The sequence below is a fragment of the Theobroma cacao genome, chromosome 3 (assembly GCF_000208745.1).
Source record: "Theobroma cacao cultivar B97-61/B2 chromosome 3, Criollo_cocoa_genome_V2, whole genome shotgun sequence".
Lineage (NCBI taxonomy): Eukaryota > Viridiplantae > Streptophyta > Magnoliopsida > Malvales > Malvaceae > Theobroma > Theobroma cacao.
In genome coordinates, this window is record NC_030852.1 from 29,771,175 (window position 1) to 29,793,582 (window position 22,408).

Sequence of the window (22,408 nt, forward strand, 5' to 3'; positions counted from 1 at the left end):
CTTGCTGACTCATTTTGAACACCTGGGCGTTGTTCTTTTGGCAGACCTTCCTTCCCAGAAAAAGACCAATCATTCCTTAAGTTAGAAGCCAGAATATAGATTCTTCTCCTGTATTTTACAAACACACATTACAGATTGGTAGCAATTTGCCATGTAAGGAAACATAATATAAGTCATTCAACGATATGAGAATTCGTCCAAAAGGAAATATTTGTTTTTCGGTGCTGCACACCCTTGGTAATTAATAATTGGATGGTGATACAAAATTGTTTTGATATCAAATTAAATGTTCTTTTTTTCTTCACTAAGACCTTTGCCGCGCACCAGGTTGGCAAAATCTTCCTAACCTAATGTACTGGAAGTTCATTAAGAGATCAATGGAATGCAAGATCCTAAGGAACCAACTAGAGTTGTGCATCAGGCACACACTGTTGCTATGATCAAGATTACCAATCCTACAACACAGATTCTGAGTTAAATGCATCTAAAACCAGTCAAGGGGCAAGGATGTGCAGACATTACACAGTAAGCATTTTACAATTGGTCTTTGTCAACATACCAGATACAGGCCAATACTACCTAAGATTTTGAGTTGATTGCAACCAGGAGAAATCAATTTGATATATATGAGAATAAAATCCAAGATATAAACAAGTTTTGTTACCATAAAAATCGGACTCTTTAAAAGCAATCTGACAAACAATATTTTGCCAACTAAGAACAGCAAACACTGAATCAAGGCAAAAATGCCCTCCAAAGTTCTCAGACTATAAATCCTTTTCTTTTTCACATCTAAAGCTCCGTGTCACAAAATCGGATCATTAGGTCAGAAACAATTCTCCTAGCAAATGGAATGTAGCTCAGACAGTACCTGAAACAGCTCAAATAGAATTATATAACTAGTCTAGATAAAACATTCAAAATGCAAATCAAAACTTAATGGGGTCTTCCCATAAAGATAGTCTTGAACATTATAAAATTTAAGTTGTAAATTATAACACTAGGGAAAGAAATACAAAACACCAAGAAATTTCCATAAAATTGAAATGAACAAATGTGGAAGGCCAACTTACCAAATAAGGGCACAAATCTCACATATGATTGCAAGTAATGTTAAAATCTTGCTTTGGATCTGCCAGATGAAAAGTTCAAGAAATGACAACTGATTCATGATAATCAAATTGTATCTTGAATAAAAATATAATTCTGATACTGTAAAAAATAGAACTAAGAAGAAACCTTAAAAACATTGGCAATGATGATAAATGGCAAAAAGGAGAACTACATTCATATTCTAATACAGTTTGGGAATGTCACTTTTCGTTACCTTAGTGAAGTCTGTCTCTCTACCAGCTATGGTGTGTGCAAACTTAGCACAGGAGATTTAAACAATTTCACATCAAGCTATCATGGCTTACTCAGAACTTCTTATGTTAAAACTACAGGTCTTCATAGATTCAAACTTCATTCACTACTAAGGGTGCTAGAATTGTTCTATGGCCTATCACTGGTTCCAGCCAGGAAACTCACCCAGAGAGCACAAATGAGAGCTAGAACAACAAATCCAATGTAAATGGCTGTTGCATAAAGACGAACAGAATCAAACATCATACGTAGCTGTTGCTCAGGTCCCATGAGGAATGCTGTGCTGCCAAACAATATGACAAATTTAAAATCTGAGAAACCTTGAGAGAAGCAATATAAGTTTAACTATACTAGGAACCATTCATCACCAGTACTTCATTATTTAGAAGTCTATTCAATTGAGACTTTTTAAGTCATTGACTGAACATCAGAAGAACTACTGACATTAACTACTCGATTTTCTGGTTTGGCAAAATTGGTTTCAGATTGACACAATGTTACACCAATTATTCAACAATAAAGGCAAGGATGGCTAAAAGTTGAAACAATGTTCTTGTGTTATGATGTCCAGAAGCAGCATTTGTTACTCAATTAAATCAAACTATTTTTTCTGAGAATATATAGTTGAGAAGTCTGTTTGAATCGGGGAATACATCAACTACCTTCCAACTGCTAACACATTGCCGAAGGTGAACAATAATGCAAATTTGATGGGTTTGACAAACACAATAAGTGACTGCAAAAGAAACAATAAGTTGAAAGATAATGTCACAAATTTATCAATATTACAATTTTAATGCACTTACTTTACAGTTACAACTGAGCTATAATGTTCTCCAAGATGAATCCATAACACATATCACCGGCACCCGTTTACCTTAGAGGTCTCCAAAATTCTAAAATGTAAAAATCAACCATGCTAATATTGATTGAACCATTAATGCCTTGGAATCCCACTTCAGATTTTTATCGTTCAATCGAATTTCAAATGGCAAAAAGGAGAAAGCAGAAAAGAATACAAGGATCATACCAGAAACATAAGAACAAGACCAGAAAGTAAACAAGCGGCAAATGCGTACATCCTCTGCTCCACACAGGAAAATACCCAAATTAAATTACTGAAAAGAAACATGAAATTCTAAGTGTTAAAAGGAACGAAGTAGGCAGAATACCTGCGTAGGGGAGAGAGAGCAGAAGCCTTCAGATTCTTCAACTAGGAAGCTTTCTGCTCTCTCTTCTTCATCACCCCCCGACATGTATTCCCTCACTTTCCACATTTCTTCACTTCACTTCCCTTCGCTTCCCTTCCTACATCTCCATTGCCACCGTGAATTAAGAAGGAGATGCTTTTCTCTTTTCTTTTTTACTCTCCCTTTTTCCATCTATTTATTGGATAACGAAATGTTGAAAATTAGAACCTTTTTATTCTAATAATTGAAGAAGCTAATCATGACGTGCCACGTCATGAATTAACAATATAAACTTATGGTGCTGGGTAAGTACGACGTCGTTTTTTTTTTAAATTAGGAAAAGGAAAATTTTCTTAAAGAACTGAAATTTATTTTTGCCCAGTAGCCATATTCCAAAAAAAACGCAAACTAAAGCACCGCCCCTGCTGCAACTGCAAGTATCGACTGCCAGAGAAACCCTAGACTGATCGAACCGGCTACGTATACCGGAGGCCGAGATGTCGTCGACGCTACTCGAGGTGACTCGTGCGGCTCACGAAGATGTGGAACGCCTCGAGCGGCTCATAGTGAAGGACCTGCAAAATGAGCCGCCTTCCGGCAAAGACCGCTTGTACCAAAGCCACCGTGTCCGCAACAATATCGAAACCATCATCGCCACCAGCGAAAAGCTCGTAATTCCTCCTCATTTTTTGCTAATTGGGTTACGGTTAAAGTTTTCTTTTTTCTCTTTACGAAAATATATTTGTTTTTTGAATGGCTTCAGATTGAGATATATGAAGATAAAGATAATGCGAGGAAAGACGAAATTGCGGCTCTTGGAGGTCAAACCGCTACTGGGACGAACGTCTTTAGCGCTTTTTATGATAGATTGAAGGAGGTAACTCTTTACTCCTTTCTTCCCTTTTCTTTATAACCTTGAAGCGAAAATGCTAAGCAGGAGGTTTGCAAAGTGCTGCCTTTTTTCAGAAGCATGAATAAATCTGAATGAATTTCACAAGTATTCAATGAGCAAAAGCGCATAAATAACATCCAAATAAGTGTTTATTGAAGTAATTGTTACATAAATGCAGATTCGTGAGTACCATAGAAAGCACCCCGCTGCTCGTGTTGTTGATGCTAATGAAGAGTATGAGGCTTTACTTAAAGAAGAACCAGTCGTCGAGTTCAGTGGCGAGGTCTCTATCTCTCACAAAGACACAATTTGGCACCTTTTGTTACGCTAAAATCCTATCTTATATTATGTTTTCTTTCTGGATTCTGGTCTTACTTGTTAGCAATTTATTGGTGTTTCTTTTACAGGAAGCCTTGGGTCGGTACTTGGATCTGCATGAATTGTTCAATCAGTACATTAATTCTAAATTTGGAGCCAAAATTGAGTACTCTGCTTACCTTGATGTATTCTCTCAGCCACATAATATCTCTTGGAAACTGAAGTCAACTAGGTAAACAATCCTCAATTCTGTTTTTAGGGTTTCTTTTACTAAGTTGATTGGGCACGGTTTAATTGTTTTCTGGTTTTCTACTAATATGGCATCCTCCTACTGTAGCTTATTTGCCAATACTATCTACTGCAGGCAATACAGGGAGTATATGCAGAATCTGCTGGAGTATCTGATATACTTTTTCCAGAGGACAGAACCACTGCAAGATCTTGACAGAATATTTTCAAAGGTTCACATAGTTGTTTAAAGTTACTTGCATATCTTTATCCAAAAAGAGATTCTAACCTTGAGGATATTATGATGCTAAATGCTGCTCAAAGCCTATTTTGTAACATAAGGTTATTTATTTAATTTTTTTAATTTATGCATAAGTCTCTGTCTTGAGCTATATCAATAAAAGAGTTTATATTAAAGTAGAAAGGCAGACACCCCCCAATCCCAGGTTAGTAACTAATCCTTGTGCTCGTTCTATTTTATGTAATTCCAAACTCAAACCTCTAATCCACTCTTTAGGCCTCTAATCTACTCTTTCACCAGCTAATCCATAAGGAAGTTGACCTTTCCAACTGTACCTTCGTCTTTCTCTAGCTCTAGATCTAGGAGTTGGCGTGATATAAATTACTAACTCCTGTGCAGTGACTTCTAATCTGACTTTGCTTTGAACTTAAAATGGAACTTCTGTTTGTAAGAAGTTTATGATTCTAGTAAATTAATACTTTTGTGGTGGTTTCTGATAGGTTGAGGCTGAGTTTGAGGAGCAATGGGCTGATGGTCAGGTACAAGGATGGGAGAAACAGGGTCAAGAAAATGGAGATGATCCTGCCCAGCATACCGTGATTGATCTTGATTATTACAGCACAGTTGAAGAGCTGATGGAAGTGGGTCCAGAAAAGTTAAAGGAGGTAATTGCATTCCTCTGTGATCATGTCATCATTTCTAGCCAGTTTTTGATCTAGTAACTGCAATTTCTTGTATATACTGCTTAGAAATGTGTGGCTGTCCATCCTTCTTTAGACAAAGGCATGCCCAAGTTGCATCAAAGAGAAAAATAAAGAAACATGTTGCTATTGTATTCCTTGATCTTGTCAGTGTAAACAGCTTATATTGCTAGTTAGTTTCAATTTAAATAGTTAATGTGAGAATGAATAAGTAAGATTAAGTGGGAGAAGGATATCCATTCTTATCCTGTGGTTTATTCTGTTCACTTGGAGCAGCTTTTTCTGTTTTAATTGCTGTAATTTGGGTTTTAGGATCCATTTGAATTGCGTGTCAAGCTTTATCACTTTGCCAGAACTCAAAGGCATTATTGTTCTAGAGTTGCTTATCAGCAACCTCATTGAAAAAGTTTTTCTAGGAAATTATTTAGCATGTACTTAAAATACTTTGGTAAAAGCTTAAAAGTTTGAATGAATTGCCCATTTTTGGATTCTCTCTTACTTTAGTTTCCATTTCTTAGTTGATAAGTGAATTATTTATATTTCCTCACAGGCATTGGCAGCATTAGGACTAAAAACTGGTGGTACTATCCAGCAGCGTGCAGAGAGGCTCTTCCTCACAAAGGTAATAGCACTTCAGCTCTCATACAATGATATGTTTTTATTTCTCTCTCTCTCTAACTGTTTTGTAATTCTGGTATGAGAGAATTTCCATCTTTGGTTTACTACACTGAATTAAATTGGGAAATCTTCAGTATCCTTTGTTCTGGTTGAAGGAAATCTTCACTACATCTAGGATGCAACTGGGTGTTTACCGTTATTTGGAAACTTTTGGACTGGTTTTGAGAAATCTGCATATTAGACTCTATTGCTAGAATTTGCTTAAGCGAATTAGGAGTTTATGATTTGGAGTCATGGTAGAAAAGAAAATAGGTTTATGGATGGATTAGGGCTTGAAGCCAGGAATTAGCGGAGATTGAAGGACAAATCAATGCTGAAGCCTGATACAGCCTGGGATTCTAGGTTGTTATGTTGCAAAAAGTTGATGGGGTAACTATAGATTGGTTTAATGGTGATTGTGTTTTCCTGAAAGTCTAGTATCAAATAAATTAAAAATATATATTCACTGTATCTGTATATTTTATGCAGCACACACCTTTTGAAAAGCTGGACAAGAAACATTTTGCAAGAGGCTCTCGTAAACCAGAGCAAAATGGGTCTACTGCAGTTCCACAGGACATTAACAGTCTGAAAGATGTTGCATTGATGGAGGCCAACATGAAGAAACTCTGCGATTTACTGAGTAAGGTTAGTTTGTTGCTTACTTTTCCTTACCATCTTTGATGAAAAATTTGAAATCTGAGGCAAAGCTATTGCAAAGGTACAATTTTCTTCTGTTTGTGTTCTGGATATTTTAATTATAGTAGATGATATTTAATTAATATTTCTGTGACCTTTTGTAGACAATTGAACAAACAAAAGAAAATGTGGTGAAGAAGCAAGCTTTGACATATGAGGAAATGGAACAAGAACGTGAGGAGGTAAGTTGATCTCTTAGGTATAGCCATTCAAGTGCTGCCAGTACTAGGACAAAGTTTCATTGCCCATATTGGGATTTTACAAATTAAGAGTGTAATTCATGTACAATGCCAGCCTTCAACACCCTGTAGGGATGGCAGTAGGTAGAGTTTTGGATGTGGGGACCTGTCTGCACCCATCCACTTGGTGTCAACCCTGTTCTAGGTCTTGTAGACCTCATTTTCAGGTGGTAATTGGCTGAACTTACTCTATTATAATAGGAGCAGAAACAGTTTAGCTTTCTTCTTAAATGTGAAAGGCCCCATTTTAAATTGGATAAAATTAGAAAATTTTCACAATTTCTCTGATTCTGTTGAGAGGGGCACAAGAAGTGTGTGTATGTGTGTTGGGGTGGGGGGCAGGGGCACGGGGTGTAACTGATGCATACTTTGGTTTTTCACTCTTCTTCTACCATTGACTTCGGATGTTCATTGAAAGGATGTGTTATCTCAAATTGGCCTTTCTTTTTTCCATCATAATGAGGCACCAGCATTTGGACAACCACCATGGTTAACCAATACTTTTTGAATTATCAGTCCCTGTGTTATAACCAAAAAAAAAGGGTGAAGAAAAGCAGAAACTTTTACTCTCGGAAATTTTAGGTATCTTTGCTTTCTGTCTGTTGTGGTTTCTGACAATAAATGATTGCTTTCTAACAGGAAGAGACACAAGTTGACACTGAAAGTGATGAAGAGGATCAACAGATCTATAATCCTCTTAAATTGCCAATGGGTTGGGATGGGAAGCCAATACCTTACTGGCTTTACAAGCTTCATGGTCTTGGTCAGGTAATATCTCCTACTAATACTAATTTTGTGTTTGATGTGAACTTTTTCATGTGTAGTAACTTGGTCTACTTACAGATGACTAAACAAGAAGCAGTGAAAACTTGAACAAAAATGAAAACCGTTATCTTATTTATTGTTTTCTTAGATCCTAGATGTATTACAACTCCTACAAAAAAGGTTGATGATTCTCTGCACCTGCCTTTTCTTCTAATTCAAGAGGAGAGGAGGAAGGATGAAGAGGGTGCAGAAGGGCATTTGAATTTTGTCTTCATCCTTTTAGTGCAAAAAACTTCTTTATGTCTTAGTCACAGGATCTCTCATATGGCTCTGCCCCCCTTTTCTTTTTATTCTTCAGGAATTTAAGTGCGAGATTTGTGGGAACTACAGCTACTGGGGCCGGAGGGCTTTTGAGAGGCATTTCAAAGAATGGCGCCATCAGCATGGCATGCGATGCCTCGGTATACCTAACACTAAGAACTTTAATGAGATCACAAATATTGCGGTAAGTGATGTTTTTTCAGATCTTGTGCAGTGACATGTTCTTTCTGCTTCATCTGCCTACATGTGTTTCTTTCATGATTGAGCTTGTGTGCATCGGTTTTCACAACTAGTGCCATATTATCCACCTCAAGCAAAAGATAGCTAGCATTTGCCATTCTATCAAATCGATAATTCTTTTTCATACGTGCCTTGTCTATTTTATTTTTTACCTTTGGTAAATAAAAGGAAAATAATTGATGGCTTCTGGCCTGTGACAGTAAGTGATGGTGACATGCATCTAGATAACTGCAACAAGTTTTCACAAGGGCTGTAGTTACAGAACCCTTTTTTGTTCTCTAGATAAATATTAACATGTGGCAAAAACATTCAAATTTCACAGGAAGCACAAGAATTGTGGGGGAAGATACAAGAACGGCAAGGACTAAACAAGTGGCGCCCAGATCTTGAAGAAGAATATGAAGACAAAGAGGGGAACATCTATAACAAGAAGACATATACTGATCTGCAGCGGCAGGGACTGATTTAAAGACGTTTCTCTTGAGAAGCCCTCCTTGAGTTTAAGAGAAGAGTGTTTCACATGCGTGCCTCCCCCAGACACGTTGTGTCTTGATTACCAATCATGATTTCCCTGATAACTATATAATCCTTTTCTTACTGACGGGGCCACAACCTTGGCAACCCTGGGGAATAGAGGTTGGGATGGGTAGCGGAAGTCAAGGTTCTGCTGCTGTATTTTTTATTCTTCCCGTTCTTGTTTTGTGAGTTAGCCGTTGTATGGGGCGACTATATGTAGGCTGCACATTTTTATCAGTTGGGCAGATGGTGTAATATTACGCGTGCATGCATGAATTTCTCAAATTTTGTATGGCATGAAACATGAATTAAAAAAAGGGCAAAGTAACTTATAATAATATATTGGCGCGGTCTCTTTGAAATTGTTGAATTCTGTAGGTTACAAGCAGTTCTGAGTCAAAATATATCATTTCCCGAAAGAATGCTCATTTGCCGGTTGCCTGGTTGTGAGAACCTATTTTCATGTTTGTTACTAGACACCAGTATATGATGGGGTTTGTCTACGGTAAGGTTACAATATTACGAGTCTTAGATATATTATGCAGATATATCTCGGGATGTTAAAAAAAAATTAATATTGACATCTTTTTAATGTACAATTTTACTCCATAATTATTATTGACAACAATCATTATAATTAAGAATTAGCAGTACTCATTACACTTTATATCTCCATTATTATAATAAAAAGTCACCAGAACAACATAACCACAAATGTTATAGCGTTAATGTAATTCAATAGATATATTAACAAAAATATGTAACAGAGTAGATCAATTATCTACACCAACCCAAATTTGGCTTAGGGGTTGTTAGCCTCTGCTTTGCCTTGTTGAAATGTATTAGAGAAAAAAAAAAAGGTAACTCTATAACATTCTAATAAGGCACTGTCTTAATTTCAAACTGAAGTTGGTTTTCAATTACTTTTAACTAACTGTACCAGTTCAATAAACAGTCAAATCTAATATAATTGTTATCTACAGCTTTCATCTGCACAAGACCTTGTAAATATGAGTGCTGTGCCATTTACACTACGGAGGACAAGCATCCTTGAGTCAACATATGTTCCGCACACAAGATTTGATAATTCAAACATTTCAGGGGGAACCTGTGTCCGAATTTCCTTAACTATGTTTCTTGCAACATCAACATTCTGTGTCAATGGGTCATTGAGAGTCATTGACACCTCGATATCATCTGGAAGGAGTTTAGCAACAGGAAGACTTGATGGGAACTCCTTTAGGGGAATTGCTTTTCTCCATTTTCTACTAGATAGTTTCCCAAATAAGGAGTCCTCGGAGTTTGATTGTCTCAAAGAGAATCCTTCCGTGGCCTTTTCCTTTAGATATAATCTCCTCCCAGCTTTTAAACTAGTTAAAGAGTTCACTTGCAATTTCCCACTGATACCGCTTTTGTCATGGGGCCAATCATGTCCCATCATGACTGTAAAACCAATTTCGGACAGGATAGATAGGCTTGTGTTTAACTTAGAAGCTTTTACAATTGTTAGGTGTGCATCACCAATGAGGATGCGGACTGGAGGTTGGCGAAAAGTTAAACCTATGTGCCTCCCAGTAGAGTATAACAGACGCCATTTCCCTGGCAACAACTCCAGCCAATTCTGCATATTCCAAATAAAGATTAATAGCAACAGCATATTAGCATAAGCTTCAATATTAATATTCATTTTGTTTTTATTTCGGGGGCGGCAGGGGATCAGGGTTAGGGTTTTCACCTCAGAGCAATTGCAATGGAATAATGAATGTCAAGAGCCTTCATTCACAATGTCCAACATTATGAAGTGCTTTTAACTTTTAAGAATAAGAATGAGCATCTAAACATTGGCCAAAAAAAACGAAAATACACAATTGAGAGAGTGAGAAGAGGAATCACCTTTGGCCTTGAATGAGGATTCAACATCTCCATTAATTCAATAAAATGGGCGAGCCTACCAGTCTAAATATATGAAAAACAATGAGTTAGCTCACCCATCCAAATTTCAAATAAATGAATGGGAAACATGGATTCAAATAGTGTAAAGTGTTCTAAGGATACAGCATAGTTCCTGATATGGAAGTATTCCATCTTATATGCTTTAGCTTTAAAAGAAACAACACTATATTATCTAACCTGATAATTCAATATCCCATCATTCAGCAACAGAAAGTATATAATTACCTGAGATTGGCGATAGATATACTCCTCTGTGATTCTTACTGCCGTTGACCCAAGACCCCATCTGATAATATCCATGGATGGGACCACCCGCCATCTCGGTCCACACAAAAATGGATGCCTAAGAGCATCTAAGCAACTACACAGAATATTGAAATCATTGTCGTATAACTTTACCAGTATCAAGAACCTCATAAAGCACTAAACATTGATGTACAAACCTGAATAATTACTATAATGTCTAAAATTGACATGATGTTTATTTCAATATTTTGAGTTCTACATTATCAGAATGAATTTAAAAAGAAAAAGAAGGAACTGCAAAACCAATACATCAACCTCTACAGATTGTTAAATACCTATCTACAAAACTTGGAGTTGGCAAATTTTGAATTGAAAAAAATTGCAAATTGTTTCATGTAATGCAAATTTGAATTCTACTTTCCAGCATTTCTGAAGGCTATATAGAGTAACCTAGATTACTTTTCCAATGGCAGTCTCTGGCATTCAAACAGAAAAAAATAAAATAAAGAAAAAAGAATCGCTCACATAAATTTAATAGCATACCTTATTCTTTTAGAAGGTCTGACTGCAAGCAACAAGGACAGAAGGTTCCAACCTGCACCCCAGTTTCTATCAAGCATCTGCAAGATAGATGATTTGCCAAAAGACCCTTACAGACAGCAAAGTGTAATTTTGTGTTCAAGTAAAATGACCTACCTGGAGTCCAACATTTCCATTTGGGGAGTTCCTAGTGAGTATTGGCAGAAGAAATTCACGCAAGCATGAGGGATCATTTCCCTGTAATTTCACATTAGGAAAATATGATTTGAGATGAAATGAGATTCAATCAGTTGAATTTTAAATGTTACAGAGCGAAAGAAAACCCATTTTATCAGAAAATTTATGGCTACATTAAAGTTCTGTAGAATCATAAAAGGAGTAACTTCAATATTGACATATCGTGAGATGATCTTTTGGAAGGTACCCAACTAATCATATGATTACTCAGCTGTTAGCAAGGAAACTCTTCATGCATACAATTTGCCCAAACATGGCAGCTAACTCATGATATCTAGCAGATGATTATAGCATCAATTAAATGCAGCTTAGATTCAAAAAAAGGTTTGATCTTTTATGTATACTACTGTAGTTTGTATGAATATAACCGAACACAAAATATTGCTGACAGATAGTTACTTCTTGCATTATGTGATAAAAGATTGAGTTAAACAGCAAGTGTCACATGCTATACCTTCATAAGGAAAGATTTGAGCTTTGCAAAGATTAGGGGATCCATAAGTTCTCTTAACACCATCTTTGCCATCATAAATCCAACACACCTTTTTAAGACATGAAACTAAATGAGCTTCGAGATGATGTTTCAGATGTTAATTGAAAAGTTGTTTTTTATTTTCACCATACCTCATGTCGAATGCAATCATCATTTGCCTCCTATCCATATTGCCATCAAGTGCACTTCCATTGGGACCATTGTCATAGAAGTCAGCAGCATTTCCCAGTATTCCCACCTGATAAGGTCAGTTTCAAAGTTATACGGTTGAAAGAAGAACAACAGCAGATAAAGGAATAGAACTATGCCATATTGTGCCAAGCAGAACTAGAATCCCATATATCCCCATTAAACACAGTGCCAATCCTCCTCAATTATCATAAAGAAAATTGGTAAATACCTTAATATGTCTATCAACGGGGCTTATATGCACATTTTCCAGCCTTAACTCCGTATGTGCAATCCCATGGCTGTGCAAGTAATTTACCTGGAAAAGGTAATCAGCAAAAGCAACATAAGTCCACGCTATGAGATGTATGGGATCATGAATTTATGACAACCTTTGAGAATTACGAGATACAAGAATTTATGACTATAGAAGTTAGAAACATACTCCAATTAAGAGGTCCCTCATCAATATTCTAATAAGCCGCAACTGTCGAGTAACTGCAGGTCCCCCAACTGAGTCATCTCCTACCCTCCTAACAGACTCTTCATCCAAAGCAAGAGTTGCTTCTAAAGTTGGAAGCCAGTCAGATTGTTGAAGCCAATGTCTTAATGAAAAGCTACCGTGGTACTGCCAAAAGATGCAAAGTAGTCTCAATCTACTCGAAAGAAGTATGGAAGGAACTTGGTTGGTATGGAAACATAGGCCTCCAAGGCAAAACAACACATTCAGAGAGGGAGCTCAGATAGAAGATGCAAGACATATGAATAAAAAAGAGTAGTACTAAAAGAAACCATCATTTAGAGGGAGCATACCCCGTGGACCAGAGTGAATGAGCTCTGGGCACCACTTGTATGTGACAAGATGCAACCATAAACTTGCATGGAATAAGAATGGTAGAGGATTCTGCGATGAACAAGCTTTTTCAACACCTGTAATATATTCAAATAAAAAGCATCATGTCATAATGAGATTGAGCTATGGAAAAAAACAGTACATGGTTTGATGCACACAGTTCACAGACCTCTATCGCTCGCCTTCCCCTACGCTGAGCCCGAGCACTAGTAAGTCGTCGAAGCACAACTCTTGAGTTATACAAAGGGCTGCAACCTCATTAGCACCACATGTTAAGATTGTATCATCACGTTACAAGTCATTACTCATTTAAACAAGACTAACCTTCCGGAATCCTTCACTACAGCTTCAAAAACCACCTCATCTGCCTACAAGAAGCCCATCAATGCACAATAAATTTAAACTTATACCAAGACACCCGAAAACAAACCATAAGCATAAATATATGCTTCATACCCGGCCAGCAAGGCCAACGCTGACATGATCAAGAACCTTAAAATCAGACATCTTGAACCTTGCCACATGCCCTGGTTCATCTTCACCAGAAATTGGTGTAGCAGTTGGAGCATTCTCTTCTGATTCCATTGGCGATACAGCTTTTCTTAAGGATGAGCACCTTACTTCCTGAAATTGTCTCCTAGCAGAGCAAGGTGACTTCCGATTGAGACGTAGGCAACTAGGCCTAATCAGTGTTTTTGACAAATTACCATTAAAATGCCACACTTCAACACTTTCCAGACTTGGATTTATTGAAAATCCACATATTGCCATTGATCAAACCTCTACACTCTACAAAACAGCAATAAGGCAATAATCAGAAGATAGTGGCTCCAGAGCTTGTGGAAACAGTTGAAACCAATAATTTTAATCACTTGGATCTACTCAGTAACAATGAGCATACGTATCAGTTGCTGGAAGTAAATTCAAATTTTCAATTGATTGTAAGACAAAGCTGGACCACTACAACGCTGAGCCTCCGTACTATTTTTCTTTTCTTTCCAGCCAAACAGAGTGTTAAGCTCCATTAGCATCTTAAAGTAGCCAATTCCAACATTTTTCCTTCTCTATATTTCAAAATTCTTTCGCAGACAAACAAACCTTTACACTTCAATTCAACTAAGCTAACACTTATCCATTTTACTCGATCAACGCCAAATATAAAACTTCAATGAATTAAAGAAAAGAGATCAGTTCCATTCCAGGGAGCACAAGGTATATTAAATTCATTTAGATACGAAATTATTTTGAAGAAATAAAACTGGTCGAAGAAAAAATATGAAAATTGGAGGACTTACCAGAGAACGTGAGAGGAATTGTGAATTTTGAATTGAAAGAGAGAATTGGTGTCAATATAAGGAGAAAGGAGCACGTGTCATTTGCGTGAGAGAGTACGCTTGTAGCGTTGTGCCATAAGTTTTACTCATGTCTACGTCCGGTACCCCTGCAAATATCTCTTGCCGTCTCGCTACTTTTCCTCTTGCTTCTCTCCAGTTGGTTTTTCCCGGTATCATCCGGTTCATGGACTCGCCTCCTGCCACGTCAGCGTTTTCGTTCCTAATTCTCGCATGTGATATATTTTAGAATTTTCCTTTTCTTTTTAAATGGTTTTCGAATTTTCCAATAGGTTCTTTACCTATGCAACGGACACACCAACAAATTTTGATTTTTAGGCGGTGTGCCACGATTTACACCAACTTTTACGAGATATTGTTTATTAAGTTTTAATTTCATAAAAGGTATTTTTTTTTTTAAATCATGACAACTTATTCTTTATTCATAGTTGGGAGTTTCTCTTCAATATAAGATTTTGTGGCTTTATTCGTTAAAAGTATTATCTCGACAATGTGATATTCACGTGATATCCTATCCCACTTCAATAAAGGCTCACTATTTTCAATGGTATATACTCATGACACGTTTGGTTCGCAAAATAAATAGAAATGAAATAGAATAATTATTACGTAGGAATAGAATAAGATAGGAATATAATAGAATAAATATTACGTAATTTGGTATGATGAATGAAATAGAGTAGGAATAATTATTATGACTTATTATAATATTTGGTTGGTAACAATAGCTTTGGAATAAGAAAAGAAAAGAAGAAAAATAAAAACACAAAAATACCCTTTATTATATATAATTATATTTTATTTTAAATATTTAATAATTTTATAATTAATTAAAATATTAATAATTAATAATTTAAATATCAATATTTTAATATAATTTAATTACTAATATTTTAATTAATAATATTTTATTTATAATTTAATATTATTATGATTAAAATATTAATAATTTTTATTTTTTATATTCATTAAAATTTTAATAGATTAATAATTTAATAAATAAAACTTTAACAGTTTAAAATATTAATATTTAATATTTTAATCATATTAATATTAATAATGTTTAAATTATATATAAAATATTAATATTTTAAATTTTATAAATAATTTATTCTTTTTATTCTATTTTTTCCTCTTTTTTTTTCATGGGTCGGTTGCCGGAAAGGCGAGCGGTGTAACAAAACGCTGATCTGACGCACCATGTGGCTGGATCTGGCTATTACGGCGCCAGATCGGTGCTTCCCTGCAGCTGGATCTGGCCGTGGAGTGCTAGATCCAACCGTGGGATCTGGTCGGGAAGCACCAGATTCGGTGCTTCCCGCAGCCAGATCTGGCCGTTGAGTGTCAGATCTGGCTGAATCTTCGTTTGAATATTGTCCAACCATATTCGGTCATAAAATCACCGTCACAGCCGCTTTCGTCACCGTCGCCGTCGCAGCCGTAGCCACTTCCACCGCCATCGCTAACATCATCTCTGGCGTTGGTGCCACTTAGAGAGAGAATGAGAGAGAAAAGAACATGAGAAGAGAGAGAAAGAATAAGGGAAAATGAGAAGAAAAAAAATATATATATATATAGGTCTAGGGTTGTAATATTTTTAAGTAATAAGGGGTATTTTAGTCTTATCATAATTCAGAGCTATTCCCTCAGTCACAGAATAGCAAAAACCATGGGGGAGCTCGGGTTTAGCTATGCCTGAGTTTTACCCTTTTTTAGAGAATAGCTATTACTAGGTAATAGCTATTCTTTGTGATATTGCTATACCAAACGGAGGTAAGCTCGAGTTTAGTTTGCTCTAATACCAATTATCATGGTCCACATCAACCTTGTGAGATATTATTCGCATTCAATCAATGTAGGACTTTGTGGGTGTGAGACTTTTGTGGGGCCCACTGTCCTTAGTGGCACATACTTAGAGTTTGCTCTGATATTAATTGTCACGGTATACACCAACCCTTATGAGGTATTATTCGCATTCAATGTGCCAACCCTTATGAGTAGGGGTGAGCAAAATGGACCCGAACCGAATAACCAAACCGCATCGAAATGAGTTCAGTTTTTTTGATTCGGTTAGTTCAATTTTTTGATTAATTTAGATAGAGTAATTCGGTTAGTGTAATGACTTAGGTTCGATTTCGGTTAGAAAAATGTCTAACCGAACTAACCGAAGGGCATTTTTGTAATTTTACCTAAAAATTTCTAAACCTAAATCCCTAATTCCTCTTTCTAATTTTTGCCATCCTGTTCGGCTGTTCCTGTCTCCCGTGACTCCCAACCTCCTATCTCCAGTTCTCCACTCTCCACTATCGTTTCTCGCCTTTTTTGTCGTTCACTAGCTGCCATCCGTCGAAGTTCGATCTTCACTCTAGCCCTATCTGGTTTCTACCGACTGCCTTTTCTGGTTTCTGGTTTCTGCCTTAATCTTGAACAAGTCAAAGTTTGTCTCTAATTGACTAGTTTCTAGTTGGGTTTATTGTTGCTGCCGACTGCCTTTCCTTCATCAAAGTGATTGGTAAGTTTTATTTATTCTGCTGTCACCATCAATAAAGTTTGTTTATGTATCCTTCATCTTGAGAATCGCCAGCGTCTCTACCTCTCTAAACAGGCAAACGTGTTTCTTTTATAGGGAATTTCTTTACTTACCGAAACATGGCTTGGATTGAACGAAATAACCCCCTCTTGTTTCATTTCTGGAAAATGAAATTAGTCAAATTTATATAAAAAATTTTATTTTGATCACTTTTGTTCTAAATTAAAATTACATTATAGTGGACAATACATGCTCATCCCAAAGCTGTAAACATCGCTTTTCTTGTTTAGGTTCCCTGAACATTGAAATCTATATGGAAAACACAAATGATTTTTGTCAGTAGGAGTTTTGTAAAAATTAGATGAATGAAACAAGCATAAAAGTCTTTTAATGTTACTTTTATCAATTCTTTCAATATCGTTTTTGCTTATCCAATGATGCTGAGAAGTTAAATTATTAGGGATTATTTGGATGAGCCTAGTCCCAGAGCCTTTAGAGATGGAAGATCAGATGACGCATCCAAAGCCTAACACTCGGGATTTGAAAGTTAACATGATACAATCTATGAGGCTAAGATAACATTTAGCCAACAGGAAATGTTACTAGGTTTAGACAGCAATTATGTGAGAATTCTCATCATGATTTAGGTAGCAGATTAGTTATAATTAAATATTTAAGAAATTAAACAAACTCAGATAAATTTCATCAAGTTTTAGACTATTACTCAGAATCAAGATATCCGGGTGTGCCAGCAGGGCAAGTTGATATGTGAGACTCATTTTTTGTTAAGAAAATTTTAGACAGCCCAAAATCAGCTATCTTTGCTTGCATGCTTTCAGTCAATAAGATGAAAAAAAAAGAAAATTTTTTTATCAAATTTAAGAATAGATTAATTTCATATATTGTCACTTTAAACTTAAGAACATATCAAATTATCCGTACATTAATTAACAATGAAAAAATAAACACAATTTCTTCATAGAAAGTTTCTTTTATTGGATAGAATAAGAATAATTGTTGACTTAAAAGAAAAAAAAACCTAATGAAGTAATTGATTTCATTGTTTTGAATTGAACCTTTAATATACTGGCTTGTTGGAATTTCATTGAGTGCTTATAGTGGCTGGTGCTAATGTTAGTAATGTCTATTTTTGCTAGTATGTATTTTTGTTAGTAACGTCTTGTGTCATCTCAATGGTTGAAGTTGATAGACAATTTCTTTTTGGAATGTTATTATTAATTTAATCTAGCTACTTCATTTTATGCATAGTTTGCTGACCCCTTTACATTACTTATTCTGCTGCAGGCATATGTGGAAAAGTTTCAAAATTACTAAGAGAAACATGGGAACATTTTCATTTATGTATCCAATTTCCCGTAGCTTCTAGGAATGCTTACCTTTTCATTTCTGTTGTGTTTTATTCCTTGGAAGTTAATATATAGATATTTTGTTATTTTTGTATTAGAAGTTAATATACGATGCTAGCACTTGCTTGTCATATGTGGGTGTTTTGTGCCAGACTACCAGTTGTGAATTGTGATGTTTCTAAAGGTAGTGTCTGACAGTGATTGTTGCTCTCTAGGCATCCTGTTTTTATCTATGGTTTTATATGCCTGAGTTAGATGTTTAAACATTTTTGAAACTTAGCATGTTATTTTCTTGGCATTTAGCATTGATATGTTTGTCAGTGCAGAGCATAAAAATTTTGCATTTAGAATATGTGCATTGAAGAATATGAAGAACATTGAGAAGATCCATATTCAGAGGCTGAAAACATGAAAGAGCAGTGGTGAAATATTGTTATTAACTTTATTTTATTGGGTTTAATATGAAGGGAAACATCAAGATTTCTTATCAAAAACCAACCTTATTCCCACAACCACTCCAAATTCCTTTTCCAATGCTCTTTTTATGTGTTTTTGGAAGTCAAAGTTGCTTCCCTCTATAAAATGGGCCTGAAAATTCAAAAGGTAAATAGGAATTAGAAAAAAAAATTATTCAATTCGATTTTCGGTAACCGAACCGAACTAACCGAGTTAGTTCGGTTAGTTATTTACTTAAGTTCGATTTCAATTAGTTTTATACAAGAATTCAGTTAGTTCGGTTACTGGATATTCAGTAACCGAATTAATCGAACTACCCGTTTACACAACTCTACTTATGAGGTATTATTTGCATTCAATGTGGGACTCTGTGGCTCTACTCACTAGTAGTATTATCTCAACTGGCCCATTATCTCGACGGGTCCATTGTTCTCAATGGTACGTATTCAGAGTTTACTCTGATACTAATTGTCACTGTTCACACCAACCCCTATGAGATGCTAGTCGCTTTGGCCTGCTGGTCTTACGATTTTATTCCACAAAATGCACCTCACAGGTTAAAAGTGGTAACCTTTATATTTCTAATATCATTATAATACATAGCTAATGTGGGATTCATAGCTCTCTTCTTTAGGACCATGACATCTTCCTTTACTTCTCGTTGGAGTTTCTCTTCAATGTGAAACTTTGTAACTTTATTTGCTAGGAACATTATCTTGACGATGTGAAATTTTTATCTATTCAGAGATCGTGACACGATACATTGATTTATTAGGAAATTAATTTGGAACTTCAATATATGTTCTGTAAATGAGTCAAGATTCACAAGTGAAGGCTTATCTCGCTCTAAATTAAACTCGCAGAGATGTGAAGTCAACCTTGTAATATGATTCAACCCAATTAATTTGTTTATACAATTTAAATTTACAATATTGAATTATTCTCCAAAAAATGTTTGTTATAGTCCGAAATAATGAACAATTTTTTTAAAAAAGCACTTGTAGGATTTTTATTATCTGATTATCTCTAATTGTAATTTTTCATAATAAATGAAATTTTGCATTGTCATTTTGGTTAACATAAATCAATAGATAAAATAGATGAAGACGTGTGTGTGTGTATCTTTTAATTTTAGCATAATGGTTAAAAAAATTTTGAATTAATTAAGAAAATTTAAATAAAATTTTATTTTTTATTACGTTTAATTAAATTCTTATACATTTAGTTTAGGTCAATCAAATTCTTATATCTAATGGTTGATTAATTGTCATTAATCAAAATATCTATTTATCATTTTATATCCTCGTAGCACTAATGTAACATTGATATAAAAGATAAAAAATACAATATGGTCATGTCATTATGTTACATCAACATGTCATGTTATCATCTATTATAATATGTTAACATATTAAGCCAATGTCACATCAACATCACGTGATATAAAATGACAAATAATATTTCAATTAAGTCAACTAGCTTATTTTGACTAAAAATAAAAGTACAAGAACTTATTTAGCTCAAAATAAAAGTATAAATATTTGATCGAACATAATAAAAATATAATAATTTATTTAAATTTTTAAAAATAGTTTAGGGGTTTTATAAATAGGTTAAATACCCAAATAAACCCTTGAACTATATTAAGAAAATCAATTTAACCTCTATCTTTTTATTACATTTAAATAAATCTCTTAATTTTTATTTTTAATCAAATAAACTTTTTTTACTAATTGTTGACTAATTTCTGTTAATTAACGGTACAAGTTAATAATTTTTTTATGCCACATTTTTTTGTCAAGTGGCATGTTGTCATGTCATCTTAATGACATTTGATGACATCAATGCCACGTGACAGATGAGGTGGCATAAAAAATTACAAACTAAAAATTATATATTTTTTCTTTTTATCTATCAAGATGTCAAAAAATGATTGATTATGAATTTGAAACAAAAAATAAAAAAAACTTAATTACTTCAAGCTGATAATGGTTTTTTAACTAATTACCGTATTCTTAATTGAAGTCTTCCTTTTTAACAAAAAACCTAATCTAACTTTTTCAGTTTGATTAAAGCCATTGTTAGGAAAGATGACTTCGATTGAAAAGATGGTAATCAGTTTGAAGTAATTAGAGATTTTTTATTTTTATTTTTTTAAATTCATAATCAATAATTTTTAAACATTTGAATGGATAAAAAGAAAAACATTTAATTTTTAGTCAGTAATTTTTATGTCACATGATATTGACGTTATTAATATAATACATCAATATATCATGTGACAAATGATGTGGTATAAAAAATTATTAATTGTACCTTTGACTAACTTCTATTAATTAATGGTTAACGAAAGATGTTTATTTAACTCAAAATAATAATTCAGAGTTTATTTGAAATTTGAATGCAATAAAAGAATAGAAACTAAATTGACTTTTTATGTATAATTCGAGACCTTATTTACATATTTAACCTTTTAGATATTATGCTTTTTTTTTGCTTTCATTTTATTTATTATAAGAAAAAATCTTAATGACAACATCATAGCAATTAAGATAAATGAAATTCTTTTTGGGTAAATTTCACTAACAATTCTTGTAGTTTCCATTTTTTTTCTGAAAAGCTAGTTTCAACTTTTTTACATAGCATCACGTGCTTTTATTTTTTAATTAACATCTTCTGAATATATTTTTTTCTCAATTAACTTCCTGTATATAATTTTTGTTTCCATAAGAGATTAGGCTATTAATTTACCCATAAAATTATAAAAAATACTCAAAACTGAGAACAAAAAATGTAATTTTAAATTGAAGGTAATCTTCACAAAAATTTTGAAATGAAGGTATTTTGGTAATTTTATTAAATAAAATTAATAGTTTAACTCTTATGGAAATAAAAGTTATCCTTAAAGTGCTAATTGAGAACAAAAAACCATGTAGTGCCAATTAAGAATAAAAACTATAAGATACCATATGAAAAAAATTAAAATCACAAGAAGTATAGGTGGAGTTTACTCCTGTTCTTTTTTTTTTTTTCTTAATATAAGAGATTGAGATATCCTACTAATAATTAATTAATCTTGATAGACATATATATTAATAATGTCATTAAGCATTAACTATTTAATTTCACTAAACATTATTTCATATAATTAGGGAATCAATTAACACAAAAATTAGTCCCATGATGAACATGACCAACATGGCATGATCAATTCTTACCACGAAATTTCTAACATAATAATAAGTTGTGATCAATCTAAAACGAGGATCATAATTTGAGAAAGGATTGCTGATTTTTTTTAAAAAAAATTTAACATCATAAGAATTTTTTTTTTAACTCCCACGAAAATTTTAGAAAATCGCCCAAAATTCATTGATGAGGATGTCTGACCAACCTACCCTGTAAACAAAATTTACCAACCATTATCCTGATGAATCACGCAGCAGAACTCTACAACTCTATACTAAATCTTTTTTTTTTTGGCCTTGCACATTCAAATCAAGTATCATGACGATGATATTTCGTTAATCATTAATTAATGTAGATGCTCACAGTGTGATGCTAAATTTTGATATAATTGTCGATTCCTTCACGTTGTTCCTTCCTCTGGTTTTAATTTTTCTGGTCACAGGCAATACTATGTTAGGTAATGATGTATACTTAGGGATCGAGATTTGTGCTTTTAACTTAATGCAATCAATATAAAAATTGATAAAATATAGTAACAGTACTACTAATGAAACCATGCCAAGTAAGTGATACTGATACCCAGGTGGCATATATAATATAGTACTACAAAATGAATGGATAAAACAGAATAGTGTGTGATCTATTTAGCTTT

At 34.3% G+C, this 22,408-nt stretch overlaps 3 protein-coding genes and 1 long non-coding RNA gene across 5 annotated transcripts; 2 read left to right on the forward strand and 2 right to left on the reverse strand.

The window, feature by feature from the left end:
• Positions 593 to 2,754, reverse strand: LOC18605745 (vesicle transport protein SFT2B). The gene is made up of 6 exons (XM_007038950.2): positions 2,538 to 2,754; positions 2,396 to 2,449; positions 2,028 to 2,101; positions 1,531 to 1,648; positions 1,074 to 1,132; positions 593 to 871 (listed from the first exon to the last, which is right to left on the reverse strand). Exons 1-6 carry the CDS (start codon positions 2,640 to 2,642, stop codon positions 793 to 795), a joined length of 489 nt encoding a protein of 162 aa, XP_007039012.2. The 5' UTR covers positions 2,643 to 2,754; the 3' UTR covers positions 593 to 792.
• LOC18605746 (splicing factor SF3a60 homolog) lies at positions 2,928 to 8,708 on the forward strand. The gene is made up of 12 exons (XM_007038951.2): positions 2,928 to 3,226; positions 3,319 to 3,432; positions 3,626 to 3,730; positions 3,855 to 3,997; positions 4,130 to 4,226; positions 4,735 to 4,899; positions 5,486 to 5,557; positions 6,082 to 6,240; positions 6,396 to 6,473; positions 7,170 to 7,298; positions 7,654 to 7,800; positions 8,179 to 8,708. The coding sequence occupies exons 1-12, from the start codon at positions 3,053 to 3,055 to the stop codon at positions 8,323 to 8,325; spliced, it is 1,530 nt and encodes a 509-aa protein (XP_007039013.2). The 5' UTR covers positions 2,928 to 3,052; the 3' UTR covers positions 8,326 to 8,708.
• Positions 9,104 to 14,324, reverse strand: LOC18605747 (probable plastid-lipid-associated protein 14, chloroplastic). Of its 2 annotated transcripts, none has more exons than XM_007038953.2 (14): positions 14,158 to 14,324; positions 13,319 to 13,651; positions 13,187 to 13,230; positions 13,032 to 13,110; positions 12,823 to 12,939; positions 12,455 to 12,637; positions 12,242 to 12,328; positions 11,973 to 12,079; positions 11,803 to 11,890; positions 11,268 to 11,348; positions 11,115 to 11,191; positions 10,551 to 10,686; positions 10,266 to 10,328; positions 9,104 to 9,993 (listed from the first exon to the last, which is right to left on the reverse strand). In XM_007038953.2, exons 2-14 carry the CDS (start codon positions 13,631 to 13,633, stop codon positions 9,346 to 9,348), a joined length of 2,025 nt encoding a protein of 674 aa, XP_007039015.2. In that variant the 5' UTR covers positions 13,634 to 13,651; positions 14,158 to 14,324; the 3' UTR covers positions 9,104 to 9,345. The 2 variants fall into 2 exon arrangements, with proteins under 2 accessions (XP_007039015.2, XP_017973831.1); XM_018118342.1 differs by having other exon boundaries at positions 13,032 to 13,116.
• LOC108661234 lies at positions 16,473 to 18,340 on the forward strand. The gene is made up of 2 exons (XR_001926983.1): positions 16,473 to 16,726; positions 18,050 to 18,340. It is a non-coding gene; the product is annotated as an uncharacterized LOC108661234 (long non-coding RNA).